The 20,094-nt window shown below is 38.0% G+C and overlaps 1 protein-coding gene across 1 annotated transcript; it reads right to left on the bottom strand.

The window, feature by feature from the left end:
• Positions 1-3,895: 3,895 nt before the first annotated feature.
• On the bottom strand, positions 3,896-19,322 carry nrn1a (neuritin 1a; the record flags this gene model as incomplete). The annotated part of the gene is made up of 3 exons (XM_079259874.1): positions 19,131-19,322; positions 9,455-9,602; positions 3,896-4,124 (listed from the first exon to the last, which is right to left on the bottom strand). The coding sequence occupies exons 1-3, from the start codon at positions 19,183-19,185 to the stop codon at positions 3,896-3,898; spliced, it is 432 nt and encodes a 143-aa protein (XP_079116000.1). The 5' UTR covers positions 19,186-19,322.
• Positions 19,323-20,094: the final 772 nt, after the last annotated feature.

Raw genomic sequence — 20,094 nt, 5'->3', positions numbered from 1 at the left:
TCTGATATCTGGATGAACTTATCACAAGAGGAGAGCTGAGAGAAATTGAATGTACATTTTATGCTCACTGAGCAAACCCTGACCCACACAACAGTTTCATGCTTCACATTGTTGTTTTTTTTTTATGTCATTTTCATTAAATTACCTATTTCCCTCAAAAGCATAAAAACAGATTTTAGATTCTCTTATTGGAAAAGTGTAAGTCCAAATGTTCAAATGAGATCTAGTCAGAATTTTTGTGAAGGTTTTTGGCAACATAGATTATCCATGCTGGACTGAAAAAGCAACAAACAACCTTCCTCCTCCTCCTCCTCCACTTCTCAGTCAATGCAAACTGAGTGCTGAGACGTGGCAGCTCTGGGACTCTCCCTCATGAATAATGAATTCACTCCACATCTATCTCTACAAGAGGCAGATGAGGCCATCATCTTATATGCAACAAACCAGACCATTAACATTTCAAAGAAAATCTCAATTAAAACCACATCACACAAATTTTCAAACATTAGTCATTTTATTTATTACTGTTTATCATCGTAGCAATTTTTTATATTGTCTTTTGTATTTCAGTAGGCTTTAAATTATCAATCTGATGTTAAAACTTTCTTGGTTAGACTATCTCTAATAGTGTTTTTCATTATTTTTATTATCTCAAAATCCTTTTCATATACATTTTCTCTTGATAGATGATTTCTGAAATAAGTCCATCTTTTAAAACTCTTTTTTTTTTAAATGCAACATCCCCATAAACAAACAAAGGGACAAACCAGCCAAGCAACCAACAAACAAAACAAACAAACAAACATAAGTACACATCTTTTAGTCTGAAGGCAGTGGAATGTCATCTGTGTCTCAGCAAATAAATAAACATACTCCAAGAATTTAATACTGTATTTCTGTAATGTACAACGCTACTGCACTGTTGGGACTTTGCTTTTTAATCTAACATACAGACCTAAAATATATCACCTCTAAAGTATCCTAGTATGAATCACTGGTATGAGTTGGGGATGTGCTAAATGGCAACAGTCATATCACTCTTCAGCCACGGTTGTATTGTTATTTTTTTTTTCTTGTTTTTAGCTACACCGACCATTAAGTCTCATCTTCATATTGCTGTCAGCATTTTTAAAAAGAAATCAATCATCTCTCAGATACAGGTTTAAGTAAAGTCATCTCTAAACATTGTTCTGTTGATGTTGTTCAACAGAAACAAGGTGGAAATCAACAACAAACAACTGTAGTTAATTATGATGTGCAGCTACATTCACATTCAACACCATTTAATAACTATTCAGAATCCTACAGCAGTTCACTCTGAAATTTAGGTTGTTCTCATGGGATTTCAGAAAATGAGCACAATGGCTAAAGATTAACAAAAAGAAAAAATGACACTGAATTAATTCACAAGAATCCAAGCTCTTGCTTAACCTGAGCCAGTGTGGTGCTAAATCAAATCATTAAATCAAGCTTTCCTGTTCTGGTTCATCTGTTGGAGTAACCTGGTTCTTGACCTTCTTCTGGTTTGGCTGCTGATTCAGATCTAACTAGCCTAACCTAATCTAATTTGCTTACAAAACCAAACAGTTTAGTAGCTGTTAAGTAAGATAATCTGATTTAAGTGATAAATCAAGTGATCAAGCATTTGATATCTCCATATCTTTTAGTTTTGATGTTAATCAAGTAGCCTATTTTAGCTAACATTATCTTAACTGGTATGATTAGCTAACCTCACATTTTTTAGCTAACCTGATCTAAACTCACAATCCTAAATAGGTTGGCTAACTTTACATGTTTTGGTTTAGATGTTAATCAAATATATTAGCTAACCTAATATCAACAAGTAATCTGAATTAGCATTAGCTAACCTCACATTTTAGTTGACCTGATCTAAACTCACAATCCTAAATAGGTTAGCTAACTTTACATGTTCTGGTTTAGATGTTAATCAAATAATTTAGCTAACTTAATATCAACAAGTAATTGGAATTAGCATTAGCTAACTTACATATTGTGGTTTAAATCTTAAACCAATATTATGGCTAACCTGATCTAAGTGATAATCTGAATTAGCATTAGCTGACATTACCTATTGTGGTTTATAACTTAAACCAATATTTTAGTAAATCTAATCTAAACTGGTAAATTATTATTAGTAGTTTACCTCCCATATTGTGTTTTGGATGTTAATCCCATATTTAGCTAACCTGACTTTTATCCTCTAACCTGTCAGCTAAAATCTAATTCACAAACTCAGTCTGTTAGATGACTGAGCTAATCTGGTTTATGTGGTAATCAATTAGAAAACCTCACATATTCTGGATTAAATGTTAATACAACATTTAAATAATCTGACCAGTTTTGGTAATCTAATTTAGCTGTAAACAAAAAGAAATCTTTAGATTTTAAACTGCTAAACAAATTCCCAAAATATTTGTTTTAACAGACAAACTCAATTGTTAGTTGAGTTTTAGCTAAGTCCAGCCAGTGTTACTTGAGTACTGTTAGTAGTTTTAGTTAAACAGCTTGGTAAACAGCTCATTGAAATGTTCATATGAATGATAATACATTTTAAATCAAATTCCAAACCAACTTCCTGTGTCATGTCAATGTGACTACTAATTATTAGTAATTATTGACTCAGTGACTCAATGTGCAGAACTGTTCACTCAACTTGGCTAGTTAGCTAGATTAGACATGGGCTAATTTAAAAATGACTACCAGGCTAATTCCTCAGATTATTGCATGTAATTAGCAGCAGTACATGTGTGCTCATTTCCTGAAATATTTGAGTCCTGAACATCATGCATGTCAATACCATTCTAAGATTCTGCTCCTAACATTAAAGCAGGCTTTTCTAATGGAATACATCCATACACCTTGAACTCTGGTGAGGGTAAAAGGCTATGGTCACACCAGAAACTGTCAGAATATTTTTTTCACATAACATTGACTCATAAAGTTTTAGCTAGCATGGTAGCAAGCTGGCTAGCTCAAAAGCCAAATGTAAAACACTAAATATTCAACATATTAGTTACAGTATTTCAAAATTAGCTCCAAGTCATGCTGTAAGGTTCAAGGGTCAGCACTGAGGACATTGTGGAAAACTGTCTTTACATATTCTGACAACTACATAGCTAGTGTGACCGTGGCCTTTGCACAATGACGGCCAACACCAGTATAAACATTACAGGTATATCACAATCAAGCATCCAGTCTATCACATTTACCACGGTCAACTGAGTCAACTTAGTGCCATAATAAAAAAAAAAAAAAAAGAAAAAAAGATGCTGTCCATTGTGAAAATGAGGTGACAGGTCTGAAATGGGCTTAATGCCGTGGCTTGTCTTATTGATTTTGTGGAGTTTCACTTGGTCTTGCGTTGCACATGAATTAGTACCTTGGGCTATTTGGAACCCTAATATATAGCCTGATACTGTGTCAGCGCACAGCACTCACATAATGCTGTCTAGGCCTAGCCTACTAAACATCAATAATGCATGGTTGACTTTAATACTATGTAATTCCACAATTGTAAGCGGGCAAGTATCCATCAAAATTTCATTATTGTCTTCATTTCAGCTCAACAGTGTGTTCAATATTTAATGTTATCGACCTCTGGGTCAGGTCAGCATATGATTGGATGAGCACTCCACGAAGACGGCCTGCAAAAGTCCCAGAGGGCGAACCAGGTCGCTGTGTTGTGATGAAGCTGTAAAAATCCGATTTGGATGTATTTTCTTGTGACGAATTCAAACTCAGTCCTGAAGGTTGTATTTTAGGTATGGAAGAGTAGGAATCACTCTTTTTCTCTTTTTTTCTTTAGTTGAACTGATTCTTTTTTTTTCATTTTTTAATTCTTTTAACTTTGTTTTTCTGTTTCTCCTTGTTTCTGTTAAAATGCCAGCCAAGTCAGTATGGTAGGCAGCATTGCTAGGACCAAGACGAAGCCCCTGGCGTCAGCAGATCTCGGGGCAGCATTGCCGCCGCCACAGAGTTCAAACAAACTCCCACGGAAATTCAGGTTGCGGGACTCCTTTTTCAGTTTATCCCACAGATCCGTTGCTCCCTCTTGGCAGTCAGCCAGCGCTGTCGTGGCACAGGAATGGAAGTCATCCCAGTAACTGGCGAGAGAAAACACAGCAAGTATTAACACAAGCTTCTGACTCCAGTGGGAGGCTGGTTTTAAACTGAATGCATCAACTAGTCAGGAAGTAGAGCCAAGAGTGGGAGTCATCCCAGAATCTGGCAACACAGAAAAACATAGCAAGTGAAGAAGCGTATGCCAGTGAACTTCATCTACTTTCTACATTCCAACCAAACTGAAGTGGACTGGAGTCTCTGAGCAAGTGACTTCAATGTTTCCATCAGTTTTGGACAGAAAACACATAATACAAGCTGGCAACACAATATACAATATTAGTTAGTGTTTTACAGGCTGATTACATCATTTTCACAGGCAGCAAATATGACTTGAGGGGAAGCCTATAAAATGGCATTAAAAACTCCATACTCCATACATCCGTCTAAACATACGTTTAAATCATGTCTAAGGAAGCAAATTTGTTCATTACTTTGATTTTAGTTTGACTTAGGTTTTTAAACAAATGGTTCAGTTTATGTACCTGAGGTACTTAGAGAGATAGAACAGTTGATGATTTGGGTTAAAACACATGGTTTCCAACCTCTTTGGGTGTACCCTGCCTTTCACCCAAAGACTGCTGGGATAGGCTCCAGCTTCCTAAATCGGACTGAGCGGTTAGGATACTGAATGAATGACACAGTGGTTTCAGTCTTAGACACAGACAAGAAATGTCACCCTGGAGCATTAATTCATAAGAAAAGTAAACAAATAAGACCTGAAGATAACAAGTTTAAGCAACATGCTGCTGTGCTCATTTTCCATTTAATGTTACATCAAGTCAAAGTCCTCGTCTAGACGTAGTGTACATGGGTAGAACAATAAATACAAATTGATGAAAGGACAGTTTTGGGGTGCTGTAAACAAATATTAGGGAAAATGTCTTCCAAGATTTGGGTTTTCAGATGATATGGTTGTGCTGTTTAGATGTGAACCAGGAATCCTCAGTCCAGGTTCTTGAGGGCCGGCCTGATTTGAATCAGGTGTGTTGCAGCAGAGACACTTGGAAAGTCTGCAGGACGCCGGCCCTCGAGGACCTAGATTGAGGATCCCTGGTGTGGATGGTACTTAGTAGTCAGACAGACAGTCAGACAGAAACTCAGTGAAAGGCTAAATATGGCATTCTCATGACACCGGTATGTTAAACACAACTTTTAGAAAGGTTTGCAATAAAAATATGAGTTTCTTTTCCCCACAGTGGGTGGAGAAGTTCTGGTATCTGTGTATATATCTGTTTGTTTGAGCACAGTGTCTGTTCAGAATCTGGGGAAAGTAGCGGTATGGGATAATTAAAAATAAGCTAACTGGGTATGGGTCCCAGTTCTGTCCTTGGTCTCCCATCAAGCAAGATCTGTGTCAGCTGACAAGATGTTTGGTAACTACTTGCTATATAAATCTTAACAAATGATTACAGACAGTTCTGTGTGATTCTTCCCTCCTGCCTGGTCTTTGTTGGAACAGTGCAATCAACCATCCATCCATTACAGGTCTGTTTAGAGAGGGAGGGAAGATTTCCAGTTAATGGCGCCTTAAGAGAATTGCATCTTTTTACCCAAAGTAATATAGATCTGCTTAAGAAAAAATAAAGCAGCTATTCTCATTAAAAAAAATACATTTGAGGCAACTTTGTGTTCTTTTTCTGTAATATTTCCTTCTCAGGTTTGACCTATTCCATTTTTCCTTTTATTTTCTTCTTTGTTTCATTCATATCCTCCTTCCCTCCCTTTTTTGTTTCTTTGTTTTCCCATTTTCCCATAACTCTCTTTTTAAACTCCCTCTTCTGTTCTGTCCTACGGTTTTTCTTCACTCTCACTTTGTTTGATGTTTTATTCATACTGAGGCATCCTCCCCCTCATTCCCTTATTTTCCTGTTTTTCCTCCTTCTTTCCAACTTACTCTTTGAATCTTCTCTGTGTTTATTGTCATACTTTTTTTTCTAACTCTCCGATTGATTTCTTTGTCTTCTTTTTCTTTTTAAATACCCACATCTCATCTGTCAATCTTTTTTTTTTCTAGCCAGCTCCCAGTTAATACAAGGATGGCACCAGTCTGCCCAATGAAGCATGCTTTAACACACACACACACACACAGAGCGTATCTAATCCAATCTTCCAATCTGCTCTTATTGATGTTGACCTCTTGAACCGAGTTGTGTTGAAGCCACATCTCAAAGTAATTATCGTGTGTATGTGTGTGAGGATACACACACTCCTCCTGCCACGCCTCAACACCATTGTGATGGAGCTGTCACTGAATTAAAAAATCATGCATGTGTGGAGTGAGGGGGTGGGTGGGGGGTGAGGGGGTGCGTCTGTTCCTTGCTGCAGTGTGCCATCTGGTACCCACCAGTTTGGGTGGTGGTGTGTGCAGTGGATTAAAGGAGGTAGGGGACTGCACATATGCACACTCCCCCCATTAACTGCACCCCCACAAAACCACAGTCCATCCCTTAGGGCTTGTGGTTGAATCACTCATATTCTTTTCTCTGAGATTAGTAGAGTCCCACACGTCACACTGCCGTTCAGATGGGGCTCAACAATACTGGCAGAGTATCTGGAATATATATATATTCACTAAATATTGTCCCACTACGCCAAAACACTGCAGTAGTCTGAGTGCAGACCAGGATCTCTCTAAAAAAGGGGCCTTTCGTGAAGCATTAAATATTCATAGCAGAGAAATGTGTCAGTTTTTAGTGGGGAGAAAAAGCTCCGAAGCTACAAAAACAAATCCAAACTGCGATGATGCATTCAAGATGTTTTCAGCTGAGATCAGTGGCATTTAACTTCTTGTTCGTGTTATTTTGCATGGTTAACCTGCATTTAATCAATATTTTATATACTTTGTACAAATGGAATATAAAAACTACAATGTGTTTTACTTGTCTGTTATGCATCATAGTTTTATGTAAATAGTCCAAACATGACAAGGTTAAACCTCAAACTGATGGGACACATGTGAGAATAAGACTGATTGAAAGGCAGGAAACTTTTTAGATTATAAAAACTGCATGCTCCTTGTGTCTTTGTTATGTGGATGGAAATTTTCCAAATACAACAAGGAAACACAATTTTTTTAAAATGCTTCCTCACTGCTGCAATAACTAAAAGGAAAGCCATCTATATTTACATACCACACTGAAATCTAATGCTGGAGGTGTTGGTGAGACCAAACAACAGAATCTGATGTTATCAGTGTGAAAACATGGTTAAACAATAAGAACAGCAAAATCCTGGCCCATCCATCAACCCTGGCTTCTTTTCAGTCCAAACTCATGGCTTTTGTCTACATTTTAGGCCTTGTTTAACAATGACGTGTTAAATGGTGCGAGTATATCTCTGCAACTTCAAGGTCTGTTCGAACGCATTGGATTCCTAGTAAATAATATTGTTTAATATGATGAATATTTGAAATAATGCAGATGCAGCTCTAAACCTTAATCAAATCATGTGTGAACATTGTCTCTGCAAAAGTCAACTCCAGTTACATTCTATTCTATTCTATTCTGTTCTATTCTATTCTATTCTATTCTGTTCTACAGTCATTTAGCAGATGCTTTTATCCATAATGACTTACATACACACTCATAGCCCGATAGGCACATCGGGGACAACTTAGGGTTCAGTGTCTTTCCCAAGGACACTTCGGCACATAGTCAGGGGAAGCCTGGAATCAATCTCCCAATCGAACATGAAGCAGAACTAAATTAGTAAAGTGGTTTTAGGGTTTCTGGTGTTGTATGAACCAACGTTTGTAGGGAAATTCTAAGTACAATCTTACATTTAGCAAAGTTAGGATAGATATGCAGGTCTACTCCTGTCTTTTTAAGATGATCAGATAATGTGGGGAAACTATGTTGTGTTTAGTTTTCGGTGCGTATATTTAGGGACTAAATATCAACCCAGTTAATCAAAAGTTTCACATTTAAGCTGAACATAACTATAAACATGATCCATATTAATTAGCCCTGACTGAGCTAGTTCTACATGGTCCGGTTTGATCTAAGCAGGAGGCTGCAAGATGATCATTGATTTTAAAGTAATAATATTCTTTCTTAGTATTTATCCCTGACTGATAAAGTCTTGTTCACCCTCTGGCCACCTGATCGTTTGGTCGCATTGTATTTTATCAATCCACATATTATACTGGTTTATTTCAATGCAAGGTCATCTTTCTCAGCTTCTACTATATAAGAGAGGCAGACTTAATGCCTAGACAGGTTGCAAGTCTATTGAAAGACAAACAATCATTCACACAGAAACGCAAGGCAAGGCAAGACACCACATGCAGCCCAGGAAGTCTGCATTAAAGAATACAAATACACTTTTGGGTACAGTTTGGCCTGATATTTGTTCCTAAATCTGACCTATCCAAAGGACCTGGAGTTCTTATGAGGAAGTTCAAAAGGCATTTCTGAATCTGTTTCCACTGCTCAGCTGAGGTTCAAGGAGTAAGACACGCTTTGTGATTGTGGCTTTGAACACCATATGATATGTATAATTGTTCTTTTAAAAAAAGTAGTTTTTTTTTTAAAGATGTTTGAATTCTTTCATACAGACTTCAAAGGCTGCACGGCGGTGTGGTGGTTAGTACCATTTTTCTGGTTTGAGCTTCCATCTTTCTGTTTGTCTCTCTTTGATAAACCTGTTATGGACCAGCAACCTGTCCAAGGTATACCCAGCCTTACAGCCTGTAGTTGGGACAGCTCTTGGGGACTTTGCGTTGGCATAAGAGAGTATAGAAAATGAAGGGATGGGATACAAACTTCCCAACTAAGAAATAAGAAGTTGAGAAAACTTAAAAAGTAAGAAAAGTTCACAAAACTGCTTTTTTTTTCTGACAGTGAACAGACAGTTTAGGCCAAAGCTCCCAAATGGATATTTTGGCCCAGTCTGCCACAGTTTGGTGATCTCTTCTCAACATTCCCCAATTGGAAGACCTTTGTTTTTAGAAGGTTAAACTAAAGCTGGGTTTATATTTGTGCAACATTTGCGCAAGAAAAGTTACGGCACCACTGCCATATGCTCTGCGTGGGTCCACAAACTGGCGCCTCTTCCATACCAAACATGTACTCCTGTTTGCAGAGCGGCGATGTCGAAGTACTTGATGTGATTGGTCAGGTTGTGATTTAGTGAATTTCTGGAACTTCTCACTGAATTTGTGAAATAATACCAGAAAATAAACTAACATGACATAGTAACCATACTTTCAAATATAAGAGCACCAGGAAGGAAAAAAATCTCATCTCGTGTTACAATTATGTGCCTGTTGTTGTTTATTTTGTCCATATGGACATGTTTGTTTAGCACCTACTTGCAGATCCTTTGCAGGTTCTCCCTGTCGTCCAGGTCCTGGGGATAGTTGGCCATGTTGTCCCCCAACTGAATCAGACAGTCCGAGAAACCCTTAAATACAGAGTCACATTGACCAGCACTGACGAGCACCGTCTGCAACACGGAGACTGCAGGGGTGAGGAAGAGGAGGGAGAAAATAGGAGAAATTACTTTGGAGTGTACTGCAGTTACCATATAAAGTCAGTCAACACATTCCTTACTTATTGGGCGAATGAAGGTGACCTTCTGAGGGCTATTTCACGACAGGTAGCTTCACATGGTTCAAGTTAATTCATATATTCAATGCAAATCCACTGTTTTGTTTACAGCCTGTATACATGTAGGAAAATAAACATGTTTTCCTTTTCTTTACTTATAAATCTGTATTTCCCACCAGTTCAGAGAAGCCCCCTCCAACATCAAATTATGATATCTACACGATTCTTTTTATCATGCTACACAAACGTTATCTAGAAAAGGGATTCCCACTCAAAGTCCCCATGGTGGGTCACATGACCCCAACAGAGACCATTCAGAGGGTCCAGGCTCACAGTTTGAGAACCACTGATTTAGAAGAAGATGAATTCCTCTCTCCTTCGTGTGATATAAAAGGTAGTGTCATCGGCAAACATAGAGAGCAGAAAGAAAAGAATGTAGTCCCTTTAAAAAGGAGGAAACGTAAATGCAGAATAAAAGGTGGAGGTAGGGCCATAAAGGGGTCAGAAAGGACTCTCCAGACATTCATTTGCTAATACATCATTTGTTTAAAAAGTTGAAATACAAATGAGAAAACTCTTTAGCTTTAAGCTAATTTTTAACTTAACTTAGAAATAAAGTTTTACTTTAAACCAGAAACTGCTCCATAACTGTGCTACATAATAAAACTGCTGCTCTTTATGGGATTAAAACATCAAACAAGTGTCTTCATCACAGGGTAAAGTTAATTTAATTTAATAAAAAATTAACTTATATAGTTATAACTTATAAAGTATACATATATATATAAATATATATATATATATATATATATATATATATATATATATATATATATATACTTTACAGGTTGTTTCTTCACTCTCGACTTGTCCCTCTGAGGAGGCCGCCACAGCAAATCATCGTACCTGTGTGGCATGTTTTACGCCGGATGCCTTTCCTGACACAACCCTCTGCATTTACAGGTGCAGCTAAACTTGTATCGATGTATGTTTTTCAGCTTTTGTTGTTTTTATTAAATAAACCCATAACAATACATTTTATTTAATCATAAACTCTGAAAGTACGGTCATATAATGTATAGAAATGTGTTCATTCTGTGGAGGCTGCTGGTTGTTGAACAAAGCACTGCCTCTGACTAAACGCCAAACATCTGAGACTCTTAAAAACTTAATATGCAGGTCAGAGGGCATCTGTTATGAACCACATGGAAGTACGCAGAAGCCGGAGTGAAACCATAAACTCCCCTGTACACGCTGTCAGGCTGGTAACACGGGAGGTCGTGTGTTTAACCAGGCGGGGTCACTCATCTCCCCAAACAAAAAGAGAAAGCCCACCACATCCGACCCGCCTCTTCCACCCCTCCATTCCCGTCACGCACATGCTTTAACAGCACACACCCCCTTTACATGACCTCTGTTTACTGTGTGCATGTGGTTGGTTAAGCAAGGGGTCGAACTGATTGATTGTTTTGGAAAATAATGCGGCTGCTGTCCGGTTCCGCTCGATCAGACTGTGGACTAACACAGCATGACGTGTAGGACGAGACACGGCTGTTAGAGGGGGACGAGGGGGAGGAATCGGCCTGAGAAACTCCCACATCACCATCTGTATCAATGTAATGCATAAAGTCTGTCTTATAGTTAAATTATCATGGTGATGAGTTGGTCAAAAAGAGGAAATAAAAGTTGTTTCTGTTCACATAAAGAGGGAGAAAAATTTTCTGAGGTCCCGTAAGAGCAGTAAAATATTAAGGAACTATTAAATGTCCTACATTATGCAAAAGTCACTTCCTAAAGGTTTTCTAGCAGTTAATGTGTCCCTGTTTCATGTGTGTGAGGCCCAAAATGAGAAAATTCTGCTTCACTTTTAAGTAAATATGAGCTTAACCAGGTGAGTGTGAGATCTTTCCCTTTGTGACCCGAAGAAGAGAAAAAATCCCCCTCCAGGCAGCGTCATGAACATTTGGCTAAAACACAGAAACAACTCGTAGCCAGTCGGGCTCAAGGCTGAATATAGGTGATACGCTTTGTAAAGCATGACGCTGGACCTCTGACTCCCAAATAAAACAGTTTAGAAAAGGTATAAAATGGAACTTCTAACATGTTTATAATGAAAGTGTTGCCAGATCTGGTCGGAGACTCTATTGTCCATCATGTTCCTCCAATCCTAACCAACCGGCATATATCTTCCTTATTTGTAGCATGTGCCATTGGGTTTAGGAATGAGCCCAGCTTTTCTTTTTATTTTTTAACTGTTGTTGTTGTTGTAGTGACTGACAAGTAATAAATAATATTGAAAAGAAAAATAAAAAACAAAAAAAAGACCATTAATATTTTGAGAGTGTTGAATTAAAAACATCTTAATAAGAAAATAATTTCTTTGGAATAAAAATGACCACAAAAGACAAGATGGTTTCCTAAACCTAAATAAGTGGTAGATGTGCCTAAACTTCACTTAAGTCAGAAACAAAAGAGTCGTTCTGAAATGGAGAGTCGACACACAAAGTTAAAACGTCTTGCAATGAGCCATTCACCTCCTTTAGTGAAGTTATTTTAATACTTTCTTTTTCCAATAAAATCTCTAAAAGGAACAAAAACTAAGCCAACAAATTCTCAGGATAAAAGTTATTAAGTTTAGGAAACGACTGACCAAGGAAGACCAGATTCCACTGCAGGAACTTTTTTCATTTATCTGGAATTTTATACAAAAATAATAATAAAATAAAAATTTTGGCATGTTAGAAAACTTTCCCTGGAAGAAGCACCTGGAGGAGGGATGAAGAGCTGGGACTGCTGGAAGCAGCTTGAAGCATTTTGTATCCTGCAGCCATATTTATTATACTTGGACATACTGAACCCAGTGGTTTGATTATTTGACAATTAGAAATATAAAAAGTAGACAGACGACGAGGTTCGGTTTCTTACCGAGGACAACAATCAACAAAAATTTTAATTGGCAACTAAAACAAATTGCCTGGAATAAAAACTGACAAGCTGGACGTAGAACAGGCAGAAATATATCCAGGAAGAGCTAAATAAACTAAAACAAGATGATGAAAACCTGAAGGACCCGAACAGCCTAATTGTGCCTGGCAGCCATCCCAGTCAGCGGTACCAGCATGATTAGAAGAAATTTCCCAGAATTTAGCGATTTGGCAGGAATTGTTTTACTTCAGTAAATAAATATTTAATAAAAACTCCAGGAAATGTTGGTGGAAACTGTCCTGATGTGAGTTTAAAATGACGGCCAAAGTCATTTCTATCAAGTTTTTCTAACAAAAGACTGATTTCTTCTGGAAATCTAGTTTTTTCCAGGAGTTCTGGAATTAACCCTTTAATGTTCACACTAACAAAAAGACCAGAGAAAATATGTTTCTGTGTTTTTTCATTCTTTTGGACAAGAATGAACAGAATAAATGTTTTTTTTTAACAAATGGTTGAGATTTTAAACAGAAGAAGTTAATAATAATGTAACAACGGTTAAATCTGAAACAGTTGTGTCATAACAACCACTTAGTTTGGGTTTTACAGACCCAATCCTGTTGCTAGAGATGCTCAGGCAGCTTCATATACAACAATTTTGTAAGAATAAATTAATTATAGTCACTGCAGATTTACCTCTACCAAATGGTAGAGCAGGACCTTAAAGGGTTAACGTCAGGGCCGGATTAAAAGTCCACAGGTCCCTGGGCCCAGAGTGTTCCAGGGGCCCCATTCCCCACCGCAACATTATGAAAACTGTGAATGATAAACTGTGAAACAACATTTCTAACATCTCTCAGCCAGAAGCAACACACTGTACACTGTGGTGTAACTATCTGGCTTTTATTTACATTTGTTTCATGTCCAAACTGCTGATGTTCGCCCTATGTGGGTCCTCTGTGGGCCCTCTGTGGGCCCTCTGTGGGTCCTATGTGGGTCCTATGTGGGCCCTCTGTGGGCCCTCTGTGGATCCTATGTGGATCCTATGTGGGCCCTCTGTGGGCCCTCTGTGGGTCCTATGTGGTTCCTATGTGGGTCCTCTGTGGGCCCTCTGTGGGTCCTATGTGGTTCCTATGTGGGTCCTATGTGGGTCCTATGTGGGTCCTCTGTGGGCCCTATGTGGTTCCTATGTGGGTCCTATGTGGGTCCTATGTGGATCCTATGTGGGCCCTCTGTGGGCCCTCTGTGGGTCCTATGTGGGTCCTATGTGGGTCCTATGTGGGTCCTCTGTGGGCCCTATGTGGTTCCTATGTGGGTCCTATGTGGGTCCTATGTGGATCCTATGTGGGCCCTCTGTGGGCCCTCTGTGGGTCCTATGTAGGTCCTATGTGGGTCCTATGTGGGCCCTATGTGGGTCCTATGTGGGTCCTATGTGGGTCCTATGTGGGCCCTATGTGGGTCCTATGTGGGCGTGGGCCCCTGGGCCGGTGCCCATAATGCCCATTGGATAATCCGGCCTTGGTTAACGTTGTTTCGTCCCTCCTGCCTCTGATAAACTACAAAGTCCTGCATGTGGCTGTTTCCATACAACCAGTGGAGTTTCCAGTAAGTGTTTAATGGGATGAAGAACATCAGACTGGTGTGGTGTTGGTATCACGAACTGCAACGTCCAGCAGGATCGCTGTAAACGCTGTGACATGCAGAGAATAATTAAATAACAGCTTCGAGCCTTTTTAATGTCAAAACCAAACCACTGTTTTCATGTTTTAAAGAATATTTTATTGTAAGTTAAAAAAAAAAAAAAAAATCTAATTTCTATTCTACACAAGTATTTTATCTTCAGAAGAAAAAATATAAATGTTAAATTTACTGCAGCGAAGCAACACAATAAAACAATGATCCATTATTAAATTCATTGTTTGGACCAAAATAAATTAAAAATGAACAAAAATAAAAGCAAGTTAATAGATAATAATATAGATTCTAATATAAAGAAGACTATTTTTGTTCCCATGTTTAAAAAAAACTAATGATCCACCAATCAGGTTTCAGGTGGTCGTAGTGGTGGCCAGTAGAACTCCAGTTGTGCCACTGGTTTCTTCATCTCTACCAACTGGTTTGGACATGTAAAATCCAAACTGGGGATTTGTTTTAACACTACTGTCTCAAATTTAGACCATTTAATTATTGTTACGCAATTATTAACTTATATCTCAACCATTTGGCAAAAAAAAAAAAAAAAAAAAAAAGAAAAAGAAACATTAATTCTGATTATTCTGGATCAAAACAAACAGAAACATATTAAGAAGAATGTTCTACTTTAAAGGTTTAATTTATCATTTTATTCTGCTTTAATGCCACAATATTCACAAAAACCTCCAACAGAATTGTATTTTTTCCAGGCCAGGTGTTTGGTTGGTTTACCTGAGCTGTCTCCAAAACCTGCAAAAACTGAAACTTACATCAGTTTTGTCAAACAGTTTGAATGAAAATATAAACACCTTTGATCCAAATTCATCCTCTGTTTTCCCTCCCAGCAGTCAGACTTACTTTTCATCGTGTAAAAATCTCTCCAGCTACAGAAAACTGGCATTTTTCTGTATTTTTGCTCATTTTCAGTCCAGTCTGTGTACCTGACCACCTTCAGAGGAATATAAGTTTCTGTTTTCTTTTTTAAAGTCAATAAATAAATGATTCATGAACCTTTGAAGCGTCAAGATTCCCAATAAAAAAACAGTGATGTGTGGATAAATAATATGTTATATATTAGACTGTTATAAACAAACTATGCATCTTTTGCTCCCATTCTTTAGTTGCAGCTTTGGAAAAACTTCCCAGATAAAACAGAAGACAGGATTTTTGCTCCACCACAGAGATGTCAGCTGGAACTTTATCTTTTTAGTGACGCATCTGGGCCTCCAGCGGATCCACCTGCTGCTGGCATCAGTTCTGGTCTGCATGGGGAAATGGCTGTCGGGAAGCTGGGAGAACAGGCCGATGTGTGAATCCTCCCCTGTTACTGAACGTTCCTGAAGCCATGTAGGAAAAGCTTTGGAAAGTCCTGAAAGAAGCCTGGAGAAATATCTCTGAAGACTTCTTACAGAAACGACAGATCAGCCTTCTGTGCAGCAGAATAAAACAGGCCAGATATTCCACTTTCAGCCTCATAAAAATGTCAGATTATGAAACGTGTCGATGTTTTCTTCCCAACCAGAAACTAAACTTTTTTTATTCTGCTTTACAAAAATGTGAGATTTCATGTAAATGCACATGAATTGTTTGATCCTTTACACGGTGAGGCGTCATTAAATCAAACAAATCTTCATAATAGTAAAGATTGATTCGTATTTCCGGTCATAATCTGAAGGCTTTCGCTGATTTTCACACTTTTATTTTACATTTCTGTGTTTTAAATGTTTCTAATGTCCCTTTAATTTCCCATGATGCTCAGGTTGCTTTTTAAATCTCTTTTCTGTAAAAGTTTTATAAAAAATATTCTCATCCTAAATATGTTGAATTATTTTTTGTCAGTTTTTTTTTATTTTTATTTTCTTGGCGTTGCAGGAAAGATGAACGTGATGTTTTATCCCTCACAGTTTTCTGCTGTTTTATCTGAATGATGGAAACTCCTCCTCTTCCTCCTCCTCCTCCTCCTCTGTTTTCCCTGCTGTCTCTACCTCTGTATGTTGGAGGCATTACATCATCTCTAATAGCATCACGTCGCTGCGACTCTGCAGGTTTCTCATCATCTTCCTCTCAGTTAAATCAGCTCCAAACAAAACGCAGCTTTTTCACCACAAATCCCTCATTTCAGCCCCGAAATTCAGCTTTTTTTTTTTCTCTTCTGGACTCTGTAAACATGTAAATAAAACGAGAAGAAAATAAATGGAAGAATAAAATAATAATGATATAAATTTAACGTTTTTGTGTCTTTTTCTGATTTCTTCCATTAAATAACTGAAAAGGATTTATTTTTATTAAAATCAGAAGCTCTTCAAACTTTTCTGCATCAGTTTAGTTTAATATTTATTTTATTTCAATCTTGCTTTTTTTCATTATTTCAGGCACAAATAGTTTCGATTTGTTCCTTTAAAAAGCAGCAGAAAGCAGAAAGTTTTTCCCTTTTTTAAAACTAATAATCTGTTCACGCGCATTTAACACCTTTTATTTGTTTTATTATCCTAAAAAACAAATTAATCACTAAATATTAACTTTCTTTCGTTCACATCCATCTTTCTGTCTGATGTTTATTTATTTATCTCGTTATTTTTTCTGCACATTTCAGGGTTTTTTCAATCTGGGTGAAAACTAGGACGGAAAAACGGAGCGCGCGCACAAACCTTTTTCCTTTTTCTGTTTTTTTTTCGTTCACGCCTCCCATCAAGCCCTCATTCACCCCACCTCCACACACACACTCACACACCGCTTGCCTGCACCGTACGGATGCCAAAAGCAGCATGTTGGAGCTTCACACCGTGGACACACCCACCACACACACGAGGCCATTTTTCACGCAAAGGTTAAAAAAAACCCCCCAAAAAAAACCACACAAATCTAAATGAATATAATTTGTTTCATTACGTTTAGAATAATTATTGAGATTTTTTCTCATCGGGTGTAAAATAATCCCGGCAGTAAAAACCTTCATAAGGAGATGTAAATATCCTGGGAACTTATTTTTAAACATTTCGATGCTTTTTTTTTTTTTTTTTTTTTTTACCTTTTTAACCGCGCGCGTGCCTGCTGCAGCAGCGCGCCAAACCTCCAACCAATCACACTGCAGGAAGTTCAACAAACACGCGCATAATTCGCACATGAACGCACAGATCCACGCGATTTCAGCTCCATAAACACAACAAACAGAACAAAATGAACCATGAACGGACGCAGAATCTGATCCAGGTTCGATTTGATTCGATTCTTCTGCATCTGATCCTGGCTGAAATAATTCACACATTATTTTATTTCCCACTAAATCCCGCCAAACACGCAACAAACAGAAACATTTCTCTCTTTTGTTGGTCTGTGGTTTATTTCGGTCCTGTTTCGTCCTGTTGAAGCTTTTGGAGCGTGAACATCTCCTTCTCTCTCTAACAATAGACCAGAAGAGGATTCTGCGTCCTGAATAATTCAGCATCTCTACAACACGCACACATTAATGCACGACCACGTCTACACTCTACACACGCACAGGCAGAGCCCTCCTCCACAGTGTCGTTATGCAATGCAACATATTACTCCATATTTCCCTCCTGCTTCTGCTCACATCATCAGACTTTCCAGATATTAGACGCATCCCGGGAGGCGGCTACGTCCTGCCTTCTGAAACACACGCAGCCGGTAAAACGCGGGATTTAGAGTCATAATGATGACAACAATAACTAAAATAAAGCTCAGAGGGAAAGATGACATTTTTCCACGCTCGTGGGGTTCACTCACGAGCAAATCTGCTCGTGCACGTACGGGAAAAATGACGATGAATTAAGATGCAGTTTACCGAACCTGCAGCGGAAAATAGAGAAATAAACACTGAATGAAATGTTGGTTTTATTACATATTTTCCCTCCACTCCCTATTTATTTATTTATCTATTTATTTATGGTTTCCGGACAGTGCAGGGTGTGACGCCGGTGCTCCTCACACACACACACACACACACACACACACACACACACACACTGCGGCGGGAGGCTCCGCACACACACCGACAGAAAAATAAAAACAAATAAAGAAATAAAATAAAAAAAATTTAAAGCGATAAATTCAGGATATTTTTTTTCTTTTTTCCTCTTTCTCTTCATCATAACTTCTTAAATCGCTTCAGCTCCTCACTGTGAATATTTTCATTTCAGATTTAAAATGTAAATAATAATAATAATTAAAAAACAAAAATTCTAATTTAATAATTAAACCATGAAAATAATCTCATCTTTCGCAGGAGCAGAAAAAAAAATGCAGCAAATGTCTTCAGTTTGGGACAACCGAGACGAGGGGAGGTGGGGGAGGAGGAAGGGAGGGAGGGGAGGAGGGAGGGGGGCATTCCCCTTGTTAACGCACGCACACATGCTCGCGCATGCACGCCAGCACAGGGAACGTGAAGTGTTGCCCCATTAAAGCAGGCGGTTGACAGAAGCTGCACATTAATGCAAAAAATCCTCCTAAATCATTCAAAACTCATTCAAGTCTGCACGTGCAAAATAAAAACAGATTTAAATAAGAGTTTTAAATGTTGTTGATGAACGAATAAATGTGGAAAAATGAGGAATTTGGTTGATTTAAAATCTGGAGATGCTCAGAGAAAAATGCCCAAAATAAATAACACGAACTAAAATATCTAAAAGAGTTTAAAGCAGCGGCTTCCAGGGAGGAAATGAACATTTTAAAGCCACGAAAACGGAATAAAAAACATTTTAAAATTATTAAAACGGAATAAAAACATTTTAAAACCATGGAAACGGAATAAAAAGTGTCCAGAAGCGGAACCAGCAGGAAGAGAAGGAGGTTTCTGCTGCTCACCTATATGAAGAGCTAGAAGAAGTGCGAGGCATTTGGAGGACCAGGTAACTCCCATCCTCTGCGTCCGCCTCTCAACATGAGAGCACACATGCACAAAGTTGGAGAGCCGCAGAGGAGGAGCCGCACATTCCCCGCAAAACACCCGCAAACAGCTACAATCCAACGCGGCAAAGTCCTCCGGCGGCTGCCCGGCGTCACCTCCTCCTTCCTCCTCCTTCTTCTTTTGTTTCTTTTTACGTCTGACTGCTTTTTTGCTCTGCGCTGCTCTTCCTCTCTGCTGCGCTGCGCGCTGCGCTCTCACTCCGTTTTACGCGTCCCGACACAGAAAGAGAAGGAAGAGAGAGAGAGAGAGAGAGAGAGAGAGAGAGAGAGAGCCCCTCCTTCCTCCTCACAAACCTCCATCCTTTTTTCCATCATTTTATTTGAGGAAATTTTAAAGGAAAATGTCACAATGTCTCATTTATTACTGTTTTGCTGCTAAAATAATCTTTATATGTTTTATTATTTTGTCTTCATTATTTTGAGTATAAATCAGTAAAATTCTCTTAATTATTATTATTATTATTATTATTATTATTATTATTAATAATAATAATAATAATAATAATAATAATAATAATAATAATAATAATTAAGATAATGCAAAAAGCCTGTCATTCAATACAAATATAAAGAATAAAATTGAACCAAAATTTAATATAAAGATATAAGATATATTACTTTATACCAGATTAAAGAAAAGAAGGATTATTATTTATTTAAAATTGTTTTAAAATTGAACTGTGTATTTTGTCAAAGTACAGGTGACCTGACGCTGCTCCCTGATTGGTTGCTTCAGGTAGTCTACCATGAACACTGACCACTTTTTAACATAATACATTTATGTAAGAATATACAGGTTCATTTTGTGCTTTTTAAGACCATAAAACATTTTGTGTGGGAGACAATTTTTTTTTTTTTTTTA

The sequence above is a fragment of the Telmatherina bonti genome (genome assembly GCF_933228915.1).
Source record: "Telmatherina bonti genome assembly, chromosome: 20".
Classification (NCBI taxonomy): domain Eukaryota; kingdom Metazoa; phylum Chordata; class Actinopteri; order Atheriniformes; family Telmatherinidae; genus Telmatherina; species Telmatherina bonti.
The sequence above is the reverse complement of the archived record's forward strand: the minus strand, read 5'-3'. Positions and strand labels throughout refer to the sequence as shown.